This window comes from Heloderma suspectum, chromosome 7 (genome assembly GCF_057233095.1).
Source record: "Heloderma suspectum isolate Gila_16-S chromosome 7, 16-S_ref, whole genome shotgun sequence".
Classification (NCBI taxonomy): Eukaryota; Metazoa; Chordata; class Lepidosauria; order Squamata; family Helodermatidae; genus Heloderma; species Heloderma suspectum.
This window is the reverse complement of record NC_139464.1, coordinates 17,661,803-17,674,483: the sequence shown is the minus strand read 5'-3', so window position 1 is coordinate 17,674,483 and position 12,681 is coordinate 17,661,803. Positions and strand designations below refer to the sequence as shown.

At 44.6% G+C, this 12,681-nt stretch overlaps 1 protein-coding gene across 6 annotated transcripts in view; it reads left to right on the top strand.

Moving 5' to 3' along the window:
* PDE3A (phosphodiesterase 3A) overlaps positions 1 to 12,681 on the top strand; it is a 392,649-nt gene that overhangs the window by 330,883 nt on the left and 49,085 nt on the right. For all 6 annotated transcript variants that reach the window (XM_084809193.1, XM_084809190.1, XM_084809192.1 and 3 more), the window contains 3 exons: positions 3,245 to 3,330; positions 5,473 to 5,642; positions 9,308 to 9,445. In XM_084809193.1, coding sequence (XP_084665319.1) covers positions 3,245 to 3,330; positions 5,473 to 5,642; positions 9,308 to 9,445 — 394 coding nt within the window. The remainder of the gene's footprint in view (positions 1 to 3,244; positions 3,331 to 5,472; positions 5,643 to 9,307; positions 9,446 to 12,681) is intronic.

Below are 12,681 nucleotides of genomic sequence, written 5' to 3'. Positions count from 1 at the left end.
AGGCCTTAACATCCTATGGGACCTGCTTTTCTGCCCTTCTCCAAGACCAGAACACCCTAGTCCCTATCAGGATACAGGCCACAATTTTCCAGATCAGCAGAATTTGGGGGTACTTCGTAACAATGAACTCGGACACCATCTGCAGTTGAAGTCCATACATTTCTGAGCTTGCAATGTGATTCATGGAACAAAGCAATGTGTTTCAGAGCATGCGTATATTTGAAAAAGGTGCATAAAAATGTGTACTTTTGAAAAATGCACACAAATACACTTTAATTAATGGGAGAATAATGAGTACATTTTAGGGATGTACGAAAGTCACTTACCTTTCGCGGATTATGTTGATGGTGGGGGGGGAGGCGTTCCGTCCCTCCCCCCGGAATCCTGGACGGGGGGGAGGCGATCCGTTCCTCCCCCCCGGAATCTTCCGCGGCCAGCTGTGCTCCCTGGCAGCTCCGCGGAGCAGCCAGCCAGGCCTGGCCAGGCCAGAGCCGTCCGCAGCCGGATTTCTGGCCGCGGAGGGCTCTGGGGAAAGAAAGAAAAAAAAACTGTGCACGCAAATGGCGGCAGCTACGGCCGCCGCCATTTGCATTCCTTATTTTTGCCGTCTTAATCTACATAAATATTTATGTAGACTAAGACGACGAAAATAAGGGGAACGCAAATAGCATAGCGGACGCTTTTTGCGTTCCCCTTATTTTCACCGTCTTAGTCTATGTAATTATTTACGTTGACTAAGATGGCCCAAAATAAGGAATGCAAATGGCGGCGGCCATAGCCGCCGCCATTTGTGTACGCTTTTTTTTTTTTTTTTAAACCATTCGTTTTAGGCTACGTAAAAACGTACGTAGCCTATAACGTCTCTGTAAAAAAACAAATTGCAAATGGCGGCGGTGGCAGCCGGTCGGAAGACCAGCTGCTGCCGGAGCTGCCGCCGCCCGGAAGATCCGCCCCAGTTAAGTCTCGTCCCGGGGGGGATCCGCGGGGGGCGAGGGGGTGGCAAGCCATTCCGCCACAGATTTCGGGGGGCCGAATGCACTGGCATTCGGCCTCACCAAGATCCGTGGCAGAATTCTCTGCCATCCCTAGTACTACATTTTAAAGGATGTGCACAATTGATGTGTACATTTGAAAAAAAAGTGCACAAAACTGCACAAAAATTTTCATGCCAAAAGGGAAAAAAAAGGTTGCAATCTGATACGGACTTGAGTCAGAACAAGCTTTGAGATGGAATTCAGAGCACTTTGGTGAACTCATGTTTTGCTGATTCACACATCCCTAGCCTTCACACGTGCATGTCTACTGCTTAATTTTTTTAACTTATTATAACGTTTATTTAAAAGCCCATTTCTCAATTTCAGCAAATTTCTCCAGTAGGAGGAGAAATTCCCCAACAGTTTGTCACTGGAAATTCTCCAATTGCTTCAGTGGCCCACTATGACAGTGTCTGTAGCACGGCCTCTTTCTTTTTTTTTTTCCTGTGGGTTTTTGCGCTGCTGCTACAACAGTTAAAACTTGGTGGAGAATATTTGGAGAAAATTCTGCAAAATTGGCCTTCTGTTTTGGGCTGGGGTGATGCGGGGGGGGGGGAGAGAAAAGGAAAAATCTCAGGACCTTTCTCAGGAAAAAAAAAGTCTTTTGAGAAATCTTGGCTCCGCTCCAGTTGTCGTTCTTCAGTATTCAGCACCTGACTCAGGATCTCCCAAACGTTAAATTCCTGAGTGATTGTGGGAACATCTTGCCTTTAATGCAGATGCTTTTACTACCATGCTTTTTCCTGCAAGCCTGGTAGCAGGTGTGGGAGGGAGCAGTGTTGTGTCCAGTTCTGGGAAATAGGTGGAGCTGTGCCAAAATGTGTTCTCCAGTTTCCCAAATATTTTAGTCCCAATGAAAAAAGGTTCTGTTTTTCTACATCATTCTCAGGGCAGTTTAGCATTATTTTTTTAACTTTCTTTTGGTGGTGTTTTTGAGCTTTCCTTATCACTCCAAGGTGAAGGAGGGTGTCACATGTGTGTTTTTCTTTCTATTACATATCACTCCATCCATCTGCAGCTCCCCTGGCTGTTCATGCCTCCTGACCTGGAAAAGCCCCATGGAGGAGGAATTTCCTTATGATGTTTTCCCCCTGGGCTTTAATTAAAATGTGGGAAGCCAGGGAGGCCTGGAGACATTATTGTACAATGAAGTACAGTACAATCACATACACTCATTGGCTATCTCATAAGTAAGGTAAGCACAAAAACCCTGAACACCATCCATGGGAATTTCTCTGAAATTATCTTCTCCTTTGAATGTTTTTTTGAGAACAATTTCTTTTCTATCAAATTGAATGAGAATGGTTGAAAGAAATGTTGAAAATATTTTGGCACAGCGCTAGCTCAGACCAAAGTCCAGCTAATTCAGCATCCTATTCCCCATTATGGCCAACCAGTTAGGGATGGGTGAACAAGCAATGTTCAAGATTGCTGGATTCTCTGAACATTGTCTTGCTGCTTGTCTCATGCTGTTTTTTCCACAGACTAAGTCGGTGTACAGGAGAAATTTGCGCAAAGTAGAAAATTTGCACAAAAGCAAACTGGGAAAGTTGCGCAAATCAAACATGAGTACCTGGCCAGCAATTTGCTAATAGTTTTGGCGGGCACATGATCATGATCTCCGTGGCTACGAACAGGGCATGCTCACATATTTTGCAAGTAAAAATGAAATTCTCATATATCCCTACATCCAGATGCCTCCAAGAAACCCATAACCATGGCTTGAATGCAATAGCACTCCCCTACATATGCTTTCCAGCAACTGGTATTTAGTGGCATAGACTGCCTTCAAACTTGGAGGTTCCATTGAGCCATAAAATGGTGGATGGCCATTGATAGGCCTAACCTCCATGGATTTGTCTAATCTCCTGCTGAAGCCCTCTAAGATAATGCCCATCAATCCCATCTTGTCACAGTAAATTCCATAAATGAATTATACATTGCATGAAGAAGTATTTTCACATGCTCAGCTATCAATAATCAACTGTGTAGTGATCAAGCTTTGGCTATTGGCAATATAGAAATACAATGAATGCATATGCATGTATGAACCAGCCATTCAACAAGGTGGAATACAAATACATCAGTAAATACTTAACCAAGTAATTATCTTCCACAATCCTTTGCAAGCTGTGGGAAGCAAGCAACTGTCCAGTTGATGCTCCTTCTCTAATGTTACACAATTTCTGCCATTTTGATCTGTTCTCCAGCTGCGGCAGACCATACAACCAAATAGACCCCAGTGAGGGAACGTTGCACAGAAGTGATGGAGCAGCACACACCTTGAGCAGAACAGGTAAGTGGAAGAATCTTGTATCTGAAGAGAAAATGGAAGACCTTTTGTTGGAATGAAATCACTAAAAACCCTTTGATTGCATCCCATGCCATTCAAACAACTTTAGTTACGTGATGGGGCTATTTAAGAGTGCCAGAGGAGAAGAGAAAATAAAAGGCAAACCTTCCTAATGGCTAAAAATGTACCAGTACAGAGACATTCATCAGATAAAAAAGTAGCCACATGCAATTCAGGCTTTTAGCATTCTGAAGGCTTCCCTGGAGGAAGCTGGAGAAGGTTCAGAGCCCTTGAACCACCTTTCTCCATCCTTTGTTCATCTGTGCATATCTCCCTTTCACCCATTAATTTTCTCCACCCTGCCCACTCAAAACCCCTCTGAACCCCTAAGGAATATTTATTGTAAGTAATCAAGCAAGCAAGCAAATAAATATCAGAAAGAGAAAGGCATACTGAAGCTCTGCAATCTTCTGTTTCGAAGCAGAGTCTTCAGAATTCTCATTGGGCAGAGTGTGGTTTACACATGTAGCCAAGTTCTTAAATAGTTTTGTGTGTTTCCCTCATGTCTATACAGAAGTGACAGGGAGGGACCATAGCTCATGGTAGAGCACATACTTTGCATGCAGAAGGTCAAAAAACAGCCCCTGATATGCCCAGATAGGACTGGGGAGAACTTCTGTCTGAAATCCTGGAGAACTACCTCCAGATAACATAAGAAATAATGATTGATTCATTGATTGTGTTTCTACCCTGCCTTTCCATAAAAATCATCCAACACAGCTAACAACGGTAAAACCCACAATTTAAAAAGTAATATAAATGGATCGATGGCTATATTATTTATTTACTTACTTTATATCCCACCTTTCCACTAAAATTATCAGTCAGTATAAAGCAGCTTCCAATGTTCCTATGAGATCTTAAAAATAATCAGCCGAGTGTTTCCTAATACAGAGGCCATGGCCCTGAGTATACATGCATATTGGAGATCATTTTAGGCCAGTGCAGACAATACTCTCGCTATGGATAGCAAATGGGGGCGGGAGGCCAGTCTTGTATTGCATGCTCCCTCCCCAAAGACTCTTCCCTTCCTAGATTCTCCTTTTGAATGTCACGATTACGGACTTCGTCAGCACTATTCCTAACCATGGCTGAGATTGGGGATATATGAGAATGTTGTTGGCGTTTGCAAATCACCCAAACTTGGCCCGTTGCAACCCAGAACTTAAATGGGAACACGCTTTTTTGAAAAATATTGTCACATTCCCGAACTTGTAGTAACGTTTGAAAAATGCATTTTTTCACACTTTAGTCAATGTGGAGAAAGTGTGCACTTTGGTGCAATGCACACTTTTCCCATTCGAAGCACTGAAGAACATGTTGCAAATGAAAACGGGAGTGAGCTGAGCCAAGCTTCAAAGTGAAGTTCAGAGAATTTTGATGAGCTCGAACATCCCTGGTTCTCCCATCCCTAGTTGAGATTAACCAAAGTTCCCTTCAAACGGGACCGAAAGTCACAGGCAAAGGGAAATGATTAACCACAGCTTAATCATGGTTGAGGGGGGGATTTGCATAGGGGAGGAGGGAGGCTGCAGTGGGAGAGCAACTTACAACGACAGCAGCTCTTAGGGCAGGGTTGGGGAACCTCTCTCAGCCTGTGGGCCAAGTTCAATTTCGGAGAGGTTCTTAGGGGGCCACATTCCAGTGGTGGGCTGGGCCAAAGGCAAAAGTGGGGGGGTAAGACCTGAATACCAGCTTCTGTTAGTTTAAAGCTCTTCAGTAACTTAGCCTTGGGAGAGTCATTTCAGCTTTTTAGAATGGAGAAAACCCCACGCAAAAACTAGAGAACCACATGACTGCCAGTCAGGGAAAGGGGTGTGGCCAGGAAAGTGGGCATGGCCATTTTTGGAAAACAACAACACCAGAGGGCTGGATTTGGCCCATGGGCCTGAAGTTACCCTGCCTTAGGGCTTCTCGGAACCCATTTGCATTATTCTGAGGCTGCTTTCTCTCTTATGGGAGCTCCGTGTTCCCCTCAGTAACTGGATGTATATGTGTGCATTGGGTGAATTCACAGCCCAACAGGACAGACAATGAAACGGTTTTTGTTAATGGCAGTAACAGGCAGTTGGGCTTGCGTTTCAGACGATCCGGCACAAGCCACCTCTGACTATGAAACAAACAACAGTGACAGCAGCGACATTGTGCAGAATGAGGAGGAGGCCGATTGCTTGAAGCAGCAGGCACAGATGGGATCTGTCTGCAGGACGTATACTCCAGAGACCATCATATTGCATCCCTTGTTGCCGCATGAGGTATCTCATTCCCTCTTCAATGTAATTGTGTCTTCTTAAGGTACCTGAGAAAATGAGAAAGGACTGCACTGTCACAAGTCCAGAGCTTGCGAAAAATCATTCCTTTTTTCATACAACTCCTTGGTAGCTCCCATATATTGCATGCAGAAGGTTCCAAAATTCAGTCCCTGGCAACTCCTGTTAAAAGAATCTTAAGGGATGGGAAACGATTTACCTGAGCTCCTGGAAAACCACTGCCAGTTAAACAATGTTGGACTAGATCAACCTTCCCCAACTGGGTGCCCTCTGGATGTTTTGGACTTCAACAGCCATCAGGCCCAAACAGCATTGCCAGTGATCAGGAATGCTGGGAGTTGTAGTCCAAAACATCGGGAGGGCTCCAGGTTGGGGAAGTCTGGGCTGGATTAACCAGTGGTCTGAACTAACTGGTATAAGATCAGCATTCAAATGAGCATCAACTCTGCGTAGCCCCTGTAGGCTTAAGGGAACCCACCTATTTGCAGGAACAACAACAACAAAACCATTTGTGGGGAAAAAAACACTAAAGCGGGAGGGGACCAGAAACTGTCCAGTGCAGAGTGAGTACAGGCCTCGGAATGCTGACTGACTGCTGGGGGAGTGGGGTGGTGGTGGAAAACTGTGTGTGTTGGGGGGGAGGAATGGAGAGGCTAGAATGCTGAATACCAGCTCTTGTCTACACTGCAACATTTTGTTGCAGCTCCCACTTGTTGCTACTGCTGTTATTATGTATTTATTATCATCACAATCTCATGACTTGACTAAAGAGACTCAAACGTACTTAAAAACAGATGGGAAGTCTGACGCAGCTTGCTATTTCTAATTGGCACAGTTGCACAGATACATAAATCCAAAGCAGCATTGTCCATAAAAATCAGACATCACAAGTAAACTGAGAAAACAGTTTTGGAGACAGGAGAGTGAAACAGAATGGGGACTTTTGTGAATTATTGCACAGCAAAGTGCAGATGTGGCCTAAATTAAGCTCATAAATATCCAAATTTAGTTCTTAACTAATAACCCCCAGGAGTGGTGCAAGAGTCCAAGTTGACAGTTTAGGGAGAAATCCTGGCTGCCAAGGCCCCGCCCGCCAAATCTGTCCAGTTTCAACCCAGTTTGAGTTCATTTTAAAACAGCAACAACAAAACAAATTGACCTTCCCCATTCTGCTGCTCGCTGCTTGTTTTCACTTCCAGCTGAGCAAGGCTTTTAGGCTTGCTTGAGATCTATTTTTTCGTTAGACCCCAAATGCATAGTAGGATTATTCTCTAACCTGTGGACATATGAAGCTGCCTTAGACAAGACTGGTCCATGTAAAACCACTACTACCTCCTCCAACTAGCAGCATCTCTCCTCCTCACTTCTGTCTCCACTGTTCATTCACTTGCCAGAAGGGAGAGAGAGCGAGAGAAACAAAAGATGTGGCTTTCTCTCCTCACTCTTGTCACTGTTCGCATGCTTAGAGAGGGCCAGTGAGCAAGCTGTGACAGGAAGGAAGAGCAGGAGCAGGGCCAGTAGGCTGTGAGGGATGACACTGGGCCCAGTGGAGGCTGGTGGTCCAATGTCAGTGGGACAGTGAATCCACTCCAGAACTTTAAAGGAGCACCTTAGACAGCTCCTTTAGAGATCTGGCTGGTTCTGACTGAAACCCGGAGTGGATTCACCGCCCTACTGACATTCGAGCAACTAGACTCCACTGACTGGGCCCCCTGCAGGGGTGTAGGCCTGAGCAACTGCCCAGCAATGTCTAGCCATGGATGGTTGCACTATGCCATGGATTGACCCCGGGGCCTTCTGTATGCAAAGCAGGTGCCCTATCACTGAGCTACGTTCCCTCCCTACCTCTTCATAATCCATCTATTTCCTACGATCAAGGGGTCAATTGTTCTGGGGTGTTTCCAGTCTGCAGTGCAAATTATAGTGTGTTATTTTTGCTTTGAAGGTTTTGGCCAAAGGGCGCTGAAGCCAATTAGACCCCAGTGAAAGTGAACTGAGAAAAACGGCTTATCACACATCGAAAGTATTTGGGGTCTAGATGACCCACACTGGGTGAAAACACCAGCTCAGTGCCACAGCCATTCCTTTATTTTGATGCAGCCGTTAAGACAAGTTAGTGCGATGCCTTTTTTTTTTTAATTCATGCTTCCAGGAGGTTTTGTCTTGAAGGAAAATGGCATGAATAAAGTATCTGGGGGTCTATGAGACCCCATAGGAATTAGAATGGGAGTCCTTACAAACCCCCAAAGAGTATCTTTTACATAGTTGCACCCATGTACTATAACTAGTCATCCTTCATGCAATTTCACAATTTCTTAAAATAATTACAGCCTGGTTCATATGTAACAACTTCAGGCTGATCAGAGCCAGGTTGAGATTAAACCACAGTTTCCTGGTTCAGATGTAATGGGAAACGGTCGTGTAATGAAACCAAGACAGAAGCACTGAAGTCGGGCACACGAGGAAGCGAATATACACAAAGCTGTTTCTATTAGCCCAAAATAATTAAATCTGAACCAGGCCTATGACTGAATTTGGAGTCTATTTGTACCCCCAAATATTGGATTAGTAAACTGTTTTTTACAATGCCATAATTGAGGGATCATCCTGTGTCCCTTACCAGACCAGAGACCATAGCCCACCAGAGGTGGCCTGACTGAAACCTGGAGTGGGTTGGACTAGACATTTAGGTGTCAGCCACTCAGGCCCAGGACCCAGCAAGTAAAATAGGAAGGCACTAGGCAGGTAGGCTGCAATCAGTGAGGCACCAAACCAGCCAAAGACCAGTAGTCAGGCAGCACACAGAGAGAGCCCAGTCGTCCCCATCAGCATCAAGGTGCCTAAACTGAGGGAAGACCGCAGATCTGGGAGTCTTTTATCAGATAATCACACCAGATTGGCCGTCTGGTGTCTCGTGATTCTCCAGAACTCTGGGCTGTTCTGGGAATGTTCCAGTTGGAATAGTTTGCAGTTCCCTCCTCCAGCCAGCAGAGGGAGTGTAGAATAAGTGGTTAAGGATGTACGGATATTTTGTTTAAGTTTGCAACTCATCAGAAGTTGCCCCATTTGCAACCACAAACATGAAACAGGAGCGCATTTTTCAGAAAAAGCTTGCGTGTTCCCAGCTTGCAGTCACATTCAAAAATGTGTGTTGTTCTTCTTTTTTAATCTGCAGTTTAGAATGTGCATTTTTTAAACAATGCACATTTTCACACTTTAGTTAATCAGGAAAGTGTGCACTTTTGCAAAATGAACACAGAAATGCAGAATTTTCCCATTCACAATCAGCACTTTCAGTGCCTGAGGCTGGTGGTTCTGAGGTTTATCTGCCTAGGGAATTCCAGAGGTAGGCCAATATTCCGGCCCAGCTTTTTGGGGGGCAAACATTCCTTACATACAGCTGTAGTTACTTTAAGGCAACAACTTTCTCAAGTCTGGCATACACTGAAAACCTTCTCTCCCACCCTGAATACATGGCTATGCCCATGTTAAAATCTGTGGCAAGCAGAGAAGGAAACAAAAAAGACATTTGTGGCTAGAATGGCTTAGTAATAATGACACAGTCTGTGTATTAGTTTAGAAAGGTCCAGGTAGCCAATGCTTGACAGTGTTTTTATAATGTTGGGAATATTTGTTGGTTCTTGATGCAGGACAAGCCTATTCTTGCCCCAGAGCCTCTAATAATGGACAATTTGGACCTTCTTATGGAGCAGCTAAACAGTTGGAATTTCCCAATCTTTGATTTGGTAGAGAAGACAGGCAAGAAATGTGGCCGTATCCTAAGTCAGGTAAGAAAGTGTGTGTTGTAGATTTTGGTCTCAGCCCGCCCCTTTTTAAAGCATGTGTGTTGCTGTTTCGGAGGCTATTCAAGGCCTGTGATCCACAGCTCTTTCCATGTAGAGTTTCCATTGCCATTTGTTGGAACAACAAAGCCACCCACTCTTGATCAAGGAATTCGTGGTTCCCATAGGGAACAATTGGATCCCACCTACTGGATTGAAATCCTGATAGTGGATTATAGATGCTGTCCTTGTAACCATGGTTGCTATTTAGGAAGAGTGCTGGGGCAGTTCCCCTCTCCTCTATTCTAAGCCACATGTGACTTTTCCTTGCAAAATACCTAGGGTTGGATCTAGACTAGGTCATGTTTAAGACTCCTTGGAAGTATTGGTACTTTAATTAGTCATGATTAACTTGTCCTGTTGATTTCAATGGGACTAAAGTGTGACTCGGTATAGTCTGGATCCAACCATGCATTTCTTCCAGTTTGCAGGTTCTACAGCTTTCCTTTTGGGAGCTAACCATAGTTAACTGAAACCATAGTTTACAGCCCATCTTCTAACCATGATTACAAACTGTGGTTTGGAGGAAACCATGGTTTGCAAAATCATTAGAGCAGACATAAGCATGTGCATAAAGTGCAAAAAAAGGGAAGGGGATGGGATTTGCATGAACAAGTGAAGGAGGGCAGGCAGGCGGGAGAGCATATGAACCCATGAGGTGCTTCTAGTCTTCTAAGCATGGTTGGGAGATTGGGCAGCAATATGTCTGCATTTGGCCTGCAGGTGTAAAATCAAACCAGAATTTGTTTTAATGCCTGCATCTGTTTACTTAAGGCCAAGAAAAGTAATGGTTGTGCTTTCTGATGTGAAAAATGTATATCAGGGTACATCCATAAGCTCCTTGAGGTGGTGCAAAGCAAAGGACCTCAAGGGCTTTGGATGATTCATTCTTGGCTTTCTGCAATTTAAATTGCCTTCCTGATCTGAGCTAGAGAGAGGGAGGTAGAAATTAACAAAATGAATTACCTACGTGGGCCACATAGCCTGAAATTTATGGAATGGAATAAAGAAGAGCTGACATATCCCCCCTGAGGGAGCATTTGCCTTCAGAACCTAGCACCAACATAGCCTCTTGAAGGATATTTGAGAAGCCATCTACGTACATTGCAAGGGATGCCAAATTGGTTTAGAATTTGTATTTAAAAAGACATACACTAAAAGCATCCATCTCTGGTACAAACGAAAGCACTTGAATACAGCACTGGCAAATCTATAAAAATGCAGGAGATAATAATCCATGCAAAAGGCGGGGGTGGGATGGGGGCTTGATTCAGAATGGAAGGGCAAATCCTTCCTGATCTTCCCCGCTGTTTTCTGGCAAGCCGTGTAGTTAGGTAATGCCTTAATTTACGCTCTTTGTTCACCTAATAACAACCCCTGATGGGATAAAACAAGTTTTATTTGGAAAGGAGAAGGTGGAATTGAAGACTGCAATTTAAAGACCAGACACAGTTTAAAATTAGAGTTTCCTTCCCCTGCTACTTCTATCAAAGGACTGAAAACAATAGACTCTAAGGTAGTTGGGGGTCAGGTTCTAGGAAAATGAAGGACGAGGCTCCAGGAGGTGAGAGCTGTAAATGAGGATTTGGGAAGTGTTTCATGACCAGGCTGGTCAGCTAGGAGCTATTATTTTCTAAATCTTTGTGTGCAAAGAAATGAAGCGACTTAGGAAGGTGTGTAAAGTGTAGTCTTCCCATCGCCTCTGGCAAGAGGGTGATTGTGGCTGTGAGGGCAGAAAGCCTGACTCGCTTCAAGACTTTTGTTGTTAATAATTAGTCACTATTACATGTATTAGTGGTAGTTTTACTATTATTTACATCGCACCCTCAGTGGACATGGTGCTTTACCGAGCAGCATCAGCAAAGGGAGATAAGAAAAGCTGTGCCAGATCAGATCAAAGGCCTGTCTAGTCCAGCATTCTGTTCACACACCGGCCGACCACATGCCAGTAAAGTAGGAGCCTGCCCCATGGAGCTTAAAATGTACATTTAGACTGGGGTAGGGGAAGGAGGAGAAAGAAACAAGGTTCACAAGGGATGGATAAGTAGATACAGGTCTGAAATTAATTTGTGGCATCAGTTCTGTCACCTCAGGACTGACTCATACATTACTATTTTGCTCTGACTTCTTCCCACACCACTCCAGAAACACTGCACTCATCAGAAGAAGCCATAGGGAAGTAGATCGAACTGTGCTGCAGCAACATGTGAGTCAGGCTTTGGTTATGGGTCTAGCTGGGTTCTCCCCATAAGATCTGAAGGCACTTCCTCCCCCCCCCCCCCCGCCCCACAGCTCTTATATCTCACCAGGAACTGCTACAGCTTCACACAGTTTGTTAGGCAGTTGGGAGGCCAACAAAATTTCCTTCGGGATGGCTTGGTGAATGCATTTTGCTGAGGTCTGACTAGTCAAGAGATTTGTGGTCAGAAAAAGGTGGCAACTAACTCTCAGGGGCTTTTGTTATCTACTGCTGCAATAGGTGACAGGGTTCACTTGCCTGTGGTACCTAAAGCTATTTGCTCCAGCCCATGATTCTAAGGAAGAAAAGAGGGTTTAAGTGGCTGGGGGGTGGGGGGATTATGGCTCCTTGGTGAGTTAAAATAGCAAGCTTGTAGACTGGGAACGTAATTGATAACCAGACTTCTTGCAATAGTGGTATAATTCTGGCCATCTCCAAAGTGTTACAGAGACACTGGAAAAAGTACAGAAGAGGGCAACCAGAAAGATCTGAGGACTGGAGCACTTTCTAAACAAGGAAAAACTACAGTGCTTGGGCTGTTTTGGTTTTGAAAAAAATATTGGAGGGCGAGGTGGGGAATTACAGAAGTTTCTGAAGTCATGCATGGTTGAGAGAGAGAGAGAGAGAACAGAACTTTTCCTCTATACCAGGGATGAGGAACCTCAGAACCAGGGACCAAATTTGGCCCACATAGAGGCCACATCCAGGCCTCCAGGGTTTCCAAGGTGGCCACACACCCTTTCTCTCAACTACTGACAATTGGGTAGTTTCCTGGCTTTTGCGCAGTTTTTCCCCATTCTAAAAGGTTGAAATGCCTCTCCTAAGGCTTAGTTGCTGGAAGTAAGACCTTTAAGCTACAATATGCTGGTCTTTTTAATATCTTGGCCCTGCCCCTTTTGCCTTTGACCTTTGGCCTCACCCACCACTGGAATATGGGCCCTGA